Raw genomic sequence first — 15,754 nt, 5'->3', positions numbered from 1 at the left:
TATTATATAAAATAGTTAACAATTTTACAAACAAGAAAAATGTTTACTGTAAAAAGTTTCTGACTCTATGACAAGAATTGAGTAAAGCTGCTTTCTGCATATCGAAAATTAAATATTCTGGGAGTTCAAGAGTTTTCACGTTGTCTGCTAAGTTTTTATGCACTAGTCCGTGGGCTGAGATGAGAATTGGTATGTGCACCTTCCTTAGCTTCCACTGGCGTTTGACACCAATGCCTAAGTCAGAATATTTGGATATTTTTTCGGCATATGTTTTTTACATGTTTTTGTTAAGAGGAACAGCAATATCAACTATCTAACCAGTCGTTTGAGATTTATCAATCAGGAAAATATCTGGCCTCTTGTGGCATTTGTTAAAATTGTTCGGTGGTAATATAGAAGGTAGTTGGAGTCTTCTTGAACAGGTTGTGGGGTGTATCTGAAGTACGGTATTTTGCTTGGATTGAAGTTGTACATCTGCGTCAGTTTTAGATGGATTATTTTCGCGATGTCATTGTGTCTCTTCAGGTACATAGAGTTAGCCAGTGTGACGCATCCCGCTAGCACGTGGTCTAATGTCTCACTCACACTATTGCATCTTCGACATCTGTCTGCAGCGGCATTTGGATCTCGCATTACGTATTTAATGTAATTTTTAGTAGGAATCACACCATCTTGTATGGCGAAAATGGTACCCTCCGATTCAGCAAATATCGACCTGTTGGTAAGCCATAAGTGCGACAATTTTTGGTCGACATGTGGGCTGGCTCAGCACGTCTTTTCGATATACGCCGTGGACAGTCATTTCGGGCCATCTTTGGACTTTTTTAAATTATTTTATTTATTTCTTTTTTTTTTTTTGTATTTTATTTTGTTTTATTTTATTTTTTATTTTTTTTATTGCATCCCAAAAAAGGAGTGTTTTACATTAATTGGCGACAGCTTAGCAGCAAGCCAATTTATTTTATCTTTTTTTTATTTTATTTTATTTTATTTTATTTTATTTTATTTTTTTTATTTGAGCTTAATCCATCTCGGCTATTGCCGGAGATTACACATCCCGGATAAAATTTTCAAGGGATTGTGCTCTGGTGGAACGTAGTCCAAGATCTACGCCCATGCGATTACTATTGCTTAAATATTTAAAAATCTACGAACTATTGCACATGTGTCCAGTATGGACGACTTCTGCATGTCTTCTAAGAGGTGTTGTTGAAGACCCTACTCTAACCCACAAGCGTTCCTAGCAAAACTGATGTTACCTGTCATGTCCGACCGACAGTTACAATTTCTTCTGTCATTAAGCAGAAACGACTGTAGGCAGCTGATTGGACTGATGACGGGCCAATTTCTATGGGCAAAGCACTCTGTCCAGCATGTGGAGAGGAGGATGAGATGGCGGACCGCTTTCTGTGCGTGTTCCCGGCTTTCGCTCGAATCAGGCCTTTGGTCTTTGGCACTGATGGGTTAAGAAGCGACCACCTTGGCTCCTTGGCACCAAAAGATCTACTTAAATTTCTTCGAAGGTCGAGTAGATTTAAAGAAAATTAAAAAGGGAATCCGAGTGCAGTAGAATGGATTTAATTGTGACTGAGTGCTGTACTTGCTAGTCTGACCCGACCAAAATAAAAAAAAAATTAAACCTGGTAAAAATATTATGATGATATAATTTTTTTACGAACTTTATTTACGAGTCAGTGAATATGGTGCAGAGGTATGATTCCGGGGTTGCTTTCGACGTAAACAAAGTAGCCCGTCATCAGTCCAACGAGCTGCCTGCAGTCCATTCTGCTTAGTGACAGGAGAATCCATGACAGTCGATCGGAGATGACAGGTAACATCAGGTTTGTCTGCGCCATACGTTAAGACGGGCATGATGAGAGCCTTATAAGTGTTAGTTTTGTTCGTCGAGAGAGGACTTTACTGCTCAGTTGCCTACTTAGTCCAAAGTAGCACTCGTTCGCAAGAGAGATTCTATGTTGGATTTCAAGGCTGATATTGTTATCGGTGTTAATGCTGGTTCCTCAATAGACGAAGTCTTTTACAACCTCGAAATTATAACTGTCTACAGTGACGTGGGTGCCGATACGCGAGTGCGTCGACTGTTTGTTTGGTGACAAGAGGTACTTCGTTTTGTCCTCGTTCACCACCAGACCCATTCGCTTTGCCTCTTTATCCAGTTTGGAGAAGGCAGAACTAACAGCCCTGCTGTTGGGCCGATAATGTCAGTGTCATCGGCATACGCCAACAATTGTACGCTCTTATAAAATATTGTGCCTGAGTGATTAAGTTCTGCGGCTCATACGATGCTCCCCAACATCAGGTTAAAAAAGTCACACGACAGCGAGTCACCGTGTCTGAAACCTCGTTTGGTATCAAACGGCTCGCAAGAGGTCCTTCCCAATTCTGACGGCGCTGCTGGTGTTCAGCAACGTCATCATGCAGAACCGTATTAGTTTTGCGGGGTTACCAAATTCAAACATTGCGGCATACAAGTAACTCCTTTCCGTACTGTCGAAAGCAGCTTTGAAGTCGACGAAAAGATGGTGTGTGTCGATTCTCCTTTCATGGGTATTTTCCAAGATTTGGCGTATTGTGAATATTTGGTCGATGGTTAGTTGACGGTGGGCCTCAGCCTTTCACACAATACGCTCGCTAGAACCTTATAGGCGATATTTAGAAGACTAATCCCGCGGTAATTGGCACAAATTGCAGGATCGCCCTTCTTATGGATTGGGCAGAGCACACTTAAATTCCAATCGGCAGGCATGCTTTCATCCGACGATATTTTACATAGGAGCTGATGCATGCACTTTACCAGCTCCTCGCCGCCATGTTTAAATAGCTCAGCCGGCAGTCCGTCAGCGCCCGCGGCTTTGTTGTTCTTTAGCCGCGTTATCGCTATTCTCAGCTCGTCATGATCGGGTAGCGGAACGACAATTCCGTCGTCAACGATTGGGTTATCGAGATCTTCACATTCTCTGTGACATGCACAGCTGTCACTGTTTAATAGGTTCGAGAAGTGTTCCCTCCATAATTTAAGATTGCTCTGTTCATCAGTCACCAGATCGCCGTCTTTAATCTTACAGGAAAACGCCCTGGTCTTAAAACATTCTGTAAGCCGCCGAACTTTCTGGTAGAATTTTCGGGCGTTGTTCCTGTTGACCAGCATCTCAAGCTCCTCGCACTCACGTATATATTTCGGCCTCTCGTTTCTTCTTTCGGATAATACGTCTCTCTTCCTTTTTCAGCTCTCTGTAGCGATCCCACATGGCTCGCGTTGCGCCCGATCGCAGCGTGGCTCTATAGGTGGCATCCCTTCTTTCTGCGGCAGCATGACATTCCTCGTCGTACCAATTGTTTTTTCGGGCTCGCCGGAATCCGATTTCTTCTTCGGCGGCGGTACGTAGGGAACGAGAAATGTTGCTCCATTGCTCGTGCATGCCGGTTTGTTGGGCAGTGCTCTCTGAGAGCAGGAGTGAGAGTCGAGTGGCGAATCTTCTGGTTATCTGTTGTGATTGCAGCTTTTCGATGTCGAACATTCTTTGCGTAGGTAGATGTACGTTTTTTGCTGCACAGAGGCGTGTGCGCAGTTTGGCTGCAACAAGGTAATGATCCGAGTCGATGTTGGGTCCATGGATCGTACGTACATCTAATACACTAGAAGCGTGCCTTCCATCTATCACAACATGATCGATCTGGATCATGTTTTCCGATAAGGAGACAGCCAGGTGGCTCGGTAAATCTTTTTATGCTGGAATCTGGTGCTGCAGACTACCATGTTTTGGGCCCCGGCGAAGTCGATCAGCCTCTGTCCGTTACCGGATGTTTCGTTGTGCAGGCTGAATTTTCCGGCTGTGGGACCAAAAATTCTCTCCTTCACCACCTTGGCGTTGAAGTCGCCAAACACGATTTTTATGTCGTGGCGGGGGCAGCGCTCTTAGGAACGTTCCAAGTGCTCATAGAAGGAATCTTTGGTGGCATCGCGCTTCTCTTCCATCGGGGCGTGAGCGCAAATTAGCGATATGTTAAAAAAACGGTAGTAAAAACTTTCGTTAAAACTGTAGTAGACGTCACAAGGTCCTACTATTTTCTTGCCTTGTCCCGTCCATCGCATGTCATGAATGGCAGTGATGTCAGCTTTTACTCTCACGAGGGAATCAACCAGCCGGGCAGTGGCACTTTCCCCATTAAGGGACCGGACATTCCAGGTGCATGCCCTCAAATCGTAATCCTTATTTCGTTTGCAGGGGTCGTCATCAGTATAGAGAGGTCTTATCCGAGGCTTTTTTAATCTTTTCATTGGGGCCTTTTTACGTGGCGGGTCCGAAACCCAGCGCACAACCAGCTATCCTGGAGTGATTCGCCTTCTCACGTTAGCTCTCTCCCGAACGGGTGTTCGGAAGCTACCCACAGGATACGTGGGCTATTCGCGGCCGTTGTGAGCTGCTTGGACCATATGCAGAAGATCGTTCTGGCCACTCCCAAGTAAATGGCGATCAGTAACTTTCCCCACTGGCGTGGACTCTTCTACATATGGAACCATCCTTTCGCATAATATAAAAATATTTTTTAACTCGTTGAAACGCCATTCATTAAAAATCTCGAAACAAGAAATAAGTGACTTAGACCACTTTCATAATTATGAGCACATTGTAGAGAACATCGAGATATCGATGTTCAAGGTTATTCAGCAGCAGTCTGTGCTGTAGCAGCAATATTCTCAACAAAACGTGCAGTTTTTTGTCTACCTTCTTCTTTTTTTATACTCGAAAGAACCAGTTTCTTGAGATTTTTTCGTCCATCTCTGAATTTCTATCAAAGAAATCACGAATTTTTCGACATTCTGTTCTTAAATATTGACCATTTTCATACTAAATGTCAATACTTTTAACGCATTTTTCTCTCGTGTAAATTATGCATCTGTCTGCTCCATAAATTTCAAAGATGACTTAAAAAGTTACCAACATCTAGGAACTACGCCCCACCCGACATCTAGGGGCCACTTTTGAAAGACCCTTTGCTATCATATTCATGAAATTTGTAAGACAAATATAATTTCTAAATATAATCTTAAAATTTTTAGTTAATCCAGTAGTCTGCCAGCATCTATGTGAACAAAAAAAAAAAATTATAAGCATACAAAAATCAAGAAATTGTTGCTAACAATTTTGTGTGTCATAGAAGAAGCAATAAAAAAATGCTTATTTGCAAAGATTGAAAAATTTCTTAAATTTATTTACAGTTTTGCATACAAAATATATTTATTATGCTTATTAAGTTATAAGGCTGGCAAAGTTCACAACAGCTTTTCATTTTCATAGCCGGGTAATTCAGTACGAGTACACAAATACAAATAGAATTCAGGCTAATTAGATAAGACTAGATAATTTATGAATAATTTAAAGACCTGTTATATACGAGATTATTGGAAAAATTCACATTTAAAGTTAAGCTATAAACATCACGTCGTTTCGAAAATCACCGCATTTTTCTAGCTCTACAATGCAACTGTCTTTTTTCTACCACCTGCTCCATTTTTTCACACATTTTATGTTATTTTTTTTTTTCTTTTATCGCTTCTACTCTTATTTTTTCTTCTTCCACTGTTTACTTCAACTTTATTAGTCCTCCACAAATCCATTCAGCCTCACCATCGCCCCTTCAATTCACCAAATACGGCACTTCTTTTGGTCCGGATTCATGCCACTTCCACGTTTGCACTTGAAAGTCTGCGCAAACTCTTCAGAATTCGAAAGCACACCCTTCAAGCGCATCTTGCCCGGACAATGTGAATCTTCGAGCGCATAACGGGATGCTGCCGGTGTATATGTTTCGCACCACAAATTTCCAAATGAAATGAAAAATAGCTGTTCATTCGAATATTTCTCTAGTCCGGGCAATTTAACGCGTTCAGCGCCCATTTCCTTCACATACATGCGATAGGCATGGAAGGCCTCACGCATGCCACCATTATCAGCAATATTTTCGCCCAATGTTAGCTCACCATCGATCTGTGAGCAATTAAAAATACATTTTTTTTAATCAAGTAATGAAGTAATCAAGTAATTCAGGTATTTTACTCACATATTCGTCAATGTCAGGCAGAAAGTAATGATTGTATTGGTCCACAAAACACTCTGTGCGGTTGATATATTCCTTGATCGTTTCATTCGACCACCACTGCAACATGTTGCCATCCTTGTCGAACATCCGCCCGCTGTCATCAAATCCATGTGTCAGTTCGTGTCCCAAAATGGTGCCGACGGAGCCATAATTTAGCGCTCTGTTGTATTTTCATGAAGATTTGCATTGCATAAATAAGATTCTAGGAAATAAATGTTTGGTATTTTTGTGCCATAAAATCGTGCTTGAGAAAGTCATTAAGTGGAAAATTGTGGTAAGTAAGTTAAATTATTTATACAGAAAAATGGAGTCGAGCTTAAGTAATGCGAAAAGAATATTTAAGTTAATTCGAGTTTGTGCCTTTTGACAAATGTACAGATTGGGCAGAACACTTTTATGAAAATTATGTAACAGTTCTATTATTTAGTGTTAGGGAAAGTTACAGTCTAGAACGGGCGCTGAGGCCCGGAACCCGTTCTGCCACTCTCTTCTGCAGCCATGCAGCCATCAAAGTCACGATTACCAAAGGGGTTACTCTAATCCACAAGCAAGCATAGCAGGCTGAGAGAAGCTGTAGATGGGCAAAACTGATGTTACCTGTCATGTCCGACCGATTGTCGTAGATACTCCTATCATTAAGCAGAAGGAACTGTAGGCAGCTGGTTGGACTGATGACGAGCCAATTTCTATGGGCAAAGCACATGGAAAGGGTAGGCTTCTCAGACCGTGCACTCCGCCCAGCATGTGGAGAGGAGGATGAGACGGTGGACCACTTTCAGTGCGTCCGCTTGGCCTTCACTCGATCCAGGCTTGAGGTCTTTGGCACTGATGTGTTAAGAAGCCAACTCCTTGGCTCTTTGCCACCACAAGACCTACTCAGATTTCTTCGGAGGTCGAGTGGACTTGAAGAAAATTAAAACGGGAACCTGAGTGCAGTAAAATGGTCTTAACTGTCTCTGAGCGCTGCACTTGCTGGTCAGTCCCGACAAAAAAATTAAAGTTACTCTATGTTAAATACAGAAGGCAGAAGTAAAGTTATGCTCAAAGCTTAACAGCTGCATGCTCTGTAAGTTAACATCGCTTGATCATCTGCAGACAATAATTTGAGAATGATTTGCATTCAGATTTTCACTAAAATTCGATGAGACGAACTTCGGCTTATGTCGAAATGGGTGCATTGCTGCCTAATCGATATTTGTGGACACTCTGGATATCCTTGACTAGAGCAACGATATTCATGGCCAATCGAGCAGCCACTTCTTCTAATATCTCCAGAGGACCCAGTTCGAAGCTATCACAGCATTACTTTTGTACCTCAAGTCAATTTTTCTCCCCTTTTTTCCTTAACACCTTACCTATCGTGTGCACAATGTGCACTGCACATACGAGTATTTGTGCTCTTTGCTGAATTTCACGAAACTCCCGTGTGCATTTGGGTGTGCCGATAACCGTTAATTTTAATTTCGAATCAAATAAAATTAGATTCCTTTGTTTCAGCTAAACTTTTACAGGATTGCATTTTTCAGTTCTTCTTTTTTCACATCTTGCGGCATGGCTAGTGGGTTAGAACATATTGCAATCGCTTTGAGTATAATAGGTTATAAATAAATAAATATATTTCTGCACTAAACAAACAAATATAATTTAGGCAGCTCTATTGCCAGTTGTCTTATCTATTTGCCACTTTGTTAACGCTTGGCGAAAAGAAGAGACCTACTATTGTTTTGTGGAGACTATTTCAGGTAAGTTAAAACGTTATTGAAAATAAAAGGTTACCAAAAATTTGCAAGAACATATAACAGTTATCGGGCATCATGACGAAAAAATTGTAAAAATTAAAAAAAAAATTGAGAAATATCATCCCAATAACTCCCGACAGAATTGAAGTCAGAAGTTGGCGAAGATTTTGTTGGAAAGCCTAAACTATTAGTTATCATTCAAGATAAATATAATCTTCATAAAAGCTACATCCATGAAATTATAGGGTGTTGGGGAAAAGGTACCTAAAATTAAAAAACCGAAATTAGGCATTTCCCCCTTCCGCTCCCATACAATTTATTGTTCCTATCACCATTGATTCTCAATGGCACCTTATGTTTTCCACCGTAACTCTTAATTGTCGAGCACAACGTACGTCGACCCATTAAAACAACAGACCGAAAGCTTGTGAAATAATTTCAATCAAATTTTAGTGCCCTATTTGTCTATAAAAAAGAGCTAATATTCGGTGATATTTTAGAAAACACAGCCTGTTTTTATAAATGTGTTCATTTTATGGTGTTTATTATAAAGCCAAAAACAGTAACTGTCTTACTTCTCATGTATATAATTCTTGTTATTGTTTGGCAGATTTGTATCAACCAGTGCAGCAAAACCAGTAAAGGATCTATGGCGAATTTCTTTCTTCTGTTAAAATTTGGGAAATAGAAATATGAACTGGCCTAAGAAAGGGTAGAATACATACAATAAAAAAAAAACAAAAACAATTGTAAAGGGAATACCCAGAAGGAATGCCAAGCATCAAAAGCAGCTTTTGAAGTTCGTTGCGCATCGCATATCTTTATAAATATAAACTAATACTTAGCAGCTCAAAGGCCTCAAAAATCGGTTGTTTGCTCTTATTTTGTAAATATCTCATTTCCCATGGGTTTTTTGTGACCTTTGACCTTGAAATTTAATAGTTGCGTACACCCTACCATATGAAGGTTTTGAGACAACTTTTAGAGTGTCAATATACAAGTATTTACAGACTTACAGCTGGGTATCTCGAATTCCGAGATTCTTATCTAATTTAAGCTTAAATGACTAGACCATAAGGGGAACTCCGGTTGCCACGTAATGAGGGCGATGCGGCAGCTATATTCTACACGTTCATTTCACATGTATTCAAGCACTCGTCCGATCAGTCGTTGTTCAATAGCAACAAGGCAAGATGAAGGAGACTGTTGATTTTTTTCCATATATCACTAACACAATCTTATCTCTAGCCAAAATCTGCACGATAATTTCACTCATATTCACACATATCCAATCAGTCGTAATTCAGACGACAACGAAGTGACATTGTGTTAATTTTTTTCCTGTTGTATCACACAATCTTAGTTTTTTCGTAAACAAACCGATTCGTAACACCTACTTGGTCAGCCCATCAGCCGATTCTTTCAAATTCAATTCCATTAAATCTTTTCACCATGTCCCTTATGCTATATTCCCACGACGCATAACTCACTCACCCATTTAATTCGCTCTGCCATTTGAAGTATAATTCGCAGTTACCCTTCGACATAATTATCCTATTTCCTAATTACCGCACAAATTCAGTCTCAATTACCTTACGAATTACGAACGAATCGATGTTTTCCCTAATTTTTATCGGAAATTTATCGAAATTAGCTGTCAAACCTAAACGAAAGAATAAACTAAAACAAACATGTCGAAGAAAAAGAAATAGTTTATAGGAAAAATTGTTATGTTGAGGAGGTTACTAAGCACCTCAAGAATAGAGGACGAGGAGTTCACATTACTGTTAGAGGAACTATTCCCATAGTTTTTGAAAACACAGTTTTTCACTTTTTTGATTGCGAAATTTTCTTAAGAGAGAATATTAGAAGCTAGAATGTTAAAGAAAAAAAAAAAAAATACCAGTCTAACGGTTAGACGCGATAGAAGTGAAACCTTCCGTAAAACAAACTGAGAGAGAATGAGACGAAAGCAGCATTAGGAGCGGGATAGTTATAGGTTCATTATAATATTGCTATAAAGTTCATATTTTATTTTCTTCATTTTATTGCTATTCATCCTCAATGTTTTCAATTTCAACAAATGATACGAGTGGCTTATGATAGCTAAAATATGATACAAATGCTTTGGTTTCGATGTTGTCAATGAAAATATTTACGAATATAAAAATACGGACGCAATACAGCACACGCGGTTGCTATTATGAGCGTCGTAACGCGTATAATACACAGACGTACTAACATACACGCAAACATTCGTAGGACGCTTGGTTTGAATTTTTTATACATATGTACATATGTATGCTATACTATGGCCTAGTCTATGTACGTACGTACATATTTGTGTTCTGAACTTCCAGCAAAACAATGCTTATTAATATACACATATGCATCTACATACAACCGCACACACAGGCCACTCACTTTATTCCTGTAAATGCGTATGTCGTCCAAAGCTAAAATTCTATGCCTAGCGACTACAAGAACAAAATGCATTAATAGGCGCAGGCGTAGCGGCCATCATTCTAGTTGACATAGATCGCGGCGGCGCCGAACAGTTTCAACCATTGTACTGTGCAACAAAAACTCATCATCAAAAAATTCATTGATAAATTCGAGCTCATAGTTCTAAGAGCAAGTACTTTCATTCATAAAACGAGCCGCCCATATGCTAATTTTCTCGACAATTCGAAAATAGTCAATATTGGAATATTTCGCGTAGAATTATTTGCCAATATTCAATTTTTGTTAAGTCGAGTGCCCGCGGCTCCGTAAATATGTTTGCACCCATATATGTATGTAAATATATGTTTCTAAATGCTCGACAACCGCAGCTGCCTGTTCAAGGTTACTGTACATTAGGCCGGATCGATTTGTGGGAAGGCAAAAAAATCGCCCATTGCTCTGTGAAAATCATATTCTAGGGATCAGAATAAGAAATTTTGCCGAAGGAACCATACCTCTAAAACGATTTCTGATGTCCCCGATTTTCATAGAGCAATGAGCGATTTTTAAATCGACCCGCCCTACTGTACATGCAATGCTGTGCCTATGAATGTGCGCTGTGCCTATGAATGCGCGCTGGATTTCTTGAGAAATTTTACCGTATGTTTTGCTGTGGCGAGGCACATATGTACATACACACAACATATATACATATATCCGCATATATACATACATATATAAATTCACAAATTTAAATTTGCTTATGCCAGCCTTCTGTGTGCCTGGTAATGAAGCATTTTCTATACATACATATATATACGTATATCTTTTTTCTTCTTCTTTTTGGTGTCGCTTTTTCGTTTCACTTTTTCTCAAATCACTCCCAACGATTCTAAAGAAGTTTTCACTTCAAAAAACAGAGGATTTATCCGAAATGAATTAATTTCCCAATTTATCGATGCTGTCAGCTGTTACAGAACTTTTTTTAAACTTTTTACTAGTGAAGAGAGTTCATATGTGGTGCTTAAAAGCTTCTTTTGAATATTTATAATGTTTTTGAGTTAACTCTTTTCTTTATTAATTGCTTTTTTAACTGTTCATTCTTCCATGGTGAAAATATTTTAAAATTGAGCTCTTTAACAGACCTTTATTCGGCTCTGAGCAAATTCAGCAAAGTCAGCTGGTGAGCTGACGTCACTTGAGGTGTGTTCACAAAAATACTGAGATTGTATTGGTGATATATTAAAAAATAACCAATGACACTTCGTTGCCGTCTGAGCAACAACTGATTTGACGAGTGCGTAAATATGTGTGAAATGTTCGTACAGAATTGGGCTACCGAATACCTGGCAGCCAAAGTTCCCCTTACAATTCACAATTCTTTTTCACCATAGCTAAAACCTGGTAATCTATCGTTCTTCCATTCTTCAACCAAAACCATACAAGTCAAACTTTATACAAAATTTAGAAGAATTCAAAAAGTTTTCGTTTAAATTTTGAACTTTCTTATCTGAATCTTGAAAAATTTTCAGGTACGCCGTAACGTGGCCCATGAAATTTTTGTAAAATTAGTGCAAGTTATATTATAAATGGCTCAAAACTCGTTTTTTTCTGATGGCTTTTTGGTCTGTATTCTTTATACAAATTAATATATTGTGGAAGAGAGTTCACAAGACCGATTCCGAAAAAAATTAAGAAATACCAGATTTATAAGTGGCACTTCTTATGTGGACAGGACCAAGAGCCGTCACCAAAACAAAAATTTATTTTAAATCAACGCGATTCTTGATTTGCTTAAAACTTTTTTTTACCTTGTTTACGCATCTCGGGGGCATAGGGCCTCGATTTGACTCAGTCTTGCGTTGGTTTCGTTAATCTGTTTTGATTTCTGACAGGGTAGATGATTAGCCTACCGCTATCAGTCCTAAGTGGTGGAAATGCCCACCTACCGTTGCTTAGGAACAACGCCTTCTTACTGCTCGGAGCGCCATCTGTGTCTCACGTTTTTCTGGCAGAAGGATCGCACAGATGGTTCAGGACTTCGCTAAATATCGTGTGTCTGCGTTATTACCGCGGTCACCCGCTTCCTCTTGCTGGCGCCACTGAGGCAATGCCAGTGATTTTGCTTGTTTTAGCAGTCACAATGCAAATAATGCGCTGACTATTGTGCGGAAGCAAGGATGAACAGGATACGTTTTTGGGGTTAAGAAATGGAATTCGAGGAATTTTTATTCGTTTTCTTTTTTAGAAACAGCGAAAGTAGGTAAATTTGGAAAAGTGATTTACGTGGCTTAAGACATATATTTTAACCAAAATTAAGTTACTATAAAATGCATCTATATTTCCAAGCAGGCTGGATTGGTAGAAGGATAGAGTCTGCACGGACTTTGGTACCTCTGTTTTCACCGACGAATTCGAGAGGGAAGTTGGAGTTGGAGCGGGAGTTTTCTGTAAATCAGCCGATATTTCAGTCTCCTTTAAGCGTCCGGCAAGCACAGGTATTCGTGATCCTGCGAAGGGATGTATAGATATCTTTTCCGATAGCCAAGCTGCCATCAAGGCCCTATCATCGTCATGTTGAAGATCTCTTCTGGTCAACTCCCATAAGGAGGAGATCCAACGTATGCAGGAAACATTTCTCTTATATGTGTTCCAGGGCGGAGGAGTATAGAAGGAAATAAAATTGCCGATGAGTTTGAGAGAGTTTCACAGACTTCCTACCCGGCCATCGATATTTTATTGACTATTATTCAGGGGAAACTGCACAATTTCTTCCTTAACAAAGCGCAAGGCAGATGGAGTTCTATTTTATCGTGTGTTATCTGAAAAATACTTTGGTCTTACAACGACGGAAGCAGGATGCTTAAAGTACTGGAGATTCCTTGCTACTCAATTACCAAACTCAAAGCGGTGGTCACCAGTCACTAGGTGATCGGAACTCATGCGAAGAAGCTATGACAGTCCTGGTATGCCGGGTTCATTGAATAGGTGCATGAGGTTCTTTAGATAGGCTGAGGCAGTTCTCCAACCTAGATCGCTACTGCACTACATCAACAGCCCTGGATGGGTGTAGATGGTTTTTCTTCCTTTAAGTTTTGTAATTTTTCGCAGGTAGTGGTCTACATCATGGCATCAAAACGACACTCCAGTGCTACTTGTAGTGTAAATTCGAACAAAATTCAGCGGTGCAGTGCAATCACAGCAATAAAATAATATACAGAAATACAACGAAAATAATTTAAAAATCGAAAGCGTCTAACACAAGAAAATTGACGAGAATGTAAAGAACATTTAAAGTGTCAGACGCAACTACTTATGAAATTTACTCACTCCATGCCGAGATCGTAGAAAGGATACTGCAATATGGCAATGGGTATAGCTGCAAAGCATTAACAGAGTGAAAAAGAAAAGAGTAATTGAAGCCATTCATTTCTATTCAAGCAATTCTCTTTTGCATACTCACTAATCGTATTGTGTTGGAAAGTGTGAAAAGCATTGACATTCGATGGGGATGTGGCCCAACCAAGCGGTTCTGGTCGATAGAGATTATCCAATTTATCTTGCATCTGCCAACGCAGCACTCCAACCATATTCTCCAAATGTGTGCTCACATTCACCTGCACACCCGCATAGTGCGCATTCAGTGCTGTTGCATTGCGTAGCCAATCCGGAAAGCCAATAAAACTTTTCATGGATGCTGACTTTTGTAGCGTTCCGTGTTTGGTTTCCTTATCCATCCAGGAGGTGTGGCGCACCAGCGTATCGAATGCATGTCTTATGTCGCTTAACATGCGCTGCACCTTGGGCAATTTGTGACGTGTGAAATCATCATCGGCCAGCACGTAGCTCACCGCCATACCCATCAGGCTGTTAATGCCATGTGCACAATAGAGCGAACGTGGCGAACCGCCTTCGGTGCCAATAATCTGGCTCATGTATTCGTAATGCAGCAGGCGCATCTCGCTGGTGGTGTGCAATATTAACTCCTCGACCACACTTAGCCAAATGTAGAATTCGATGTGTGTTGGCGGTGCGTCGAGCAAATACTCTGATACGGTTTGAAGGTACACAATGTCCGCATGGCTGGTTATGATTGTCAGCTCGGATACGTTGAACTTTTGCGAGTGATTTGCATCCTTCATCATCAGTTGTAAATATTTCTCCCAGTTGAGCATTGTTTTCGGTGCGATTAGTTTGTCTGTTAGATTCTGTAAGTCAGCTACGGATATGTAAATGATATCCTCAAGAGGATTTGTCATGGTTTTGGTCATATTTTCTGCATCGTCTTTCAACTGGAAGGAGAAGAGAGTAGGATAACTAATCTGGAATTGTAAGTATGTGATTTGAAATAAATATTTGTCTGTGTAAAAGTTCTGCGAAAATCTTACAATACACTACTGCCATAAACAGAATCATTTAAGTTGAAATTTCTGTTTCAAATAAATATTTTGAATTATAATTCTTAATTCCTTTATTGACATATAAAGAATAATAGAGGTCTATAATCCAAGGCGCATTCATTAGACCAACAACACTTTTCTGTACATTTGATTGTCAAGGCAAAGTATTGAGAATCTAGAAAACAAATAATGAATTCGCCTTGTTTCATTCTGAGCTGACAGCTACATGGACACGGTGAAAAAAAACTCAGCTGATTTACCAACACCACCTTTAATAGATTCGCCTTGCTATGATATGTGAATCTTTACAGATATCGATTTTTGGTGAAACTCTCGAGTTCATGGCGGAAAGATTTTTGCAGATGTGGCCCAAGGATGAGGGATTTACAAGATTTTACTCGGAATTGTAAAAAAGAAAATTGTGAAGGGAACTTCGGTTGCCCCGTCTCTTTAGGCTTAGGCCGAATACTGCATGATCATTTCACACATAGTCACACACTCGTCCAATAAATCTTTTTTCAGAGGGCTACGAAGTGACATTGTGTAATTTTTTTGGGTGTATCACCGCTACAATATCAGTTTTTTGTAAACACATCCCAAGCAACGTCACCCAATCAGCTGATTCTGTCAAATTTACTCAGAGCCGAATAGCGGTATATTAAAGAGCACGCCTCTAAAAATCTTTTCACCAATGGTGTGGCCAATATCAGACCGGTAATCGGCGAATTTGACAGAATCAGCTGATAAGCTGACATTACTTGGGATGTGTTTAGAAATAACTGATATTGTAGTGGTGATATACGAAAAAACAAAATCAACACAACCTCTCCCATGCTGCTTCGTTGCCATCTGAACGAGGATTGATTGGATGAGTGTGTGAATACTTGCAAAATAAGCTGGCTACTGAGTACCCTGTGAAGTGTCAACCAATGTTTTTCACCATAGTTCTTCAAACTGGGAAAATTCTAAAGCGAATTGAGTACTGATGGTGGCGCCTTCTCAAAACGGTTACCTTATTTTTCGTGATTTTGGCAAGTCTGACGGTAG

The 15,754-nt window shown here is 39.8% G+C and overlaps 1 protein-coding gene across 1 annotated transcript in view; it reads right to left on the bottom strand.

Annotated features, from left to right (window-relative positions):
• Window positions 1-5,666: 5,666 nt before the first annotated feature.
• Window positions 5,667-15,754, bottom strand: part of LOC128859958 (neprilysin-2) — a 42,816-nt gene continuing 32,728 nt past the window's right edge. Inside the window, exons 6-9 of the mRNA XM_054097139.1 lie at window positions 13,771-14,599; window positions 13,638-13,686; window positions 6,085-6,283; window positions 5,667-6,011 (exon numbers count right to left, since the gene is read on the bottom strand). Coding sequence (XP_053953114.1) covers window positions 5,667-6,011; window positions 6,085-6,283; window positions 13,638-13,686; window positions 13,771-14,599 — 1,422 coding nt within the window. The remainder of the gene's footprint in view (window positions 6,012-6,084; window positions 6,284-13,637; window positions 13,687-13,770; window positions 14,600-15,754) is intronic.

Source organism: Anastrepha ludens, chromosome 2 (genome assembly GCF_028408465.1).
Source record: "Anastrepha ludens isolate Willacy chromosome 2, idAnaLude1.1, whole genome shotgun sequence".
Lineage (NCBI taxonomy): Eukaryota > Metazoa > Arthropoda > Insecta > Diptera > Tephritidae > Anastrepha > Anastrepha ludens.
This window is presented reverse-complemented; position numbering and strand designations above follow the sequence as displayed.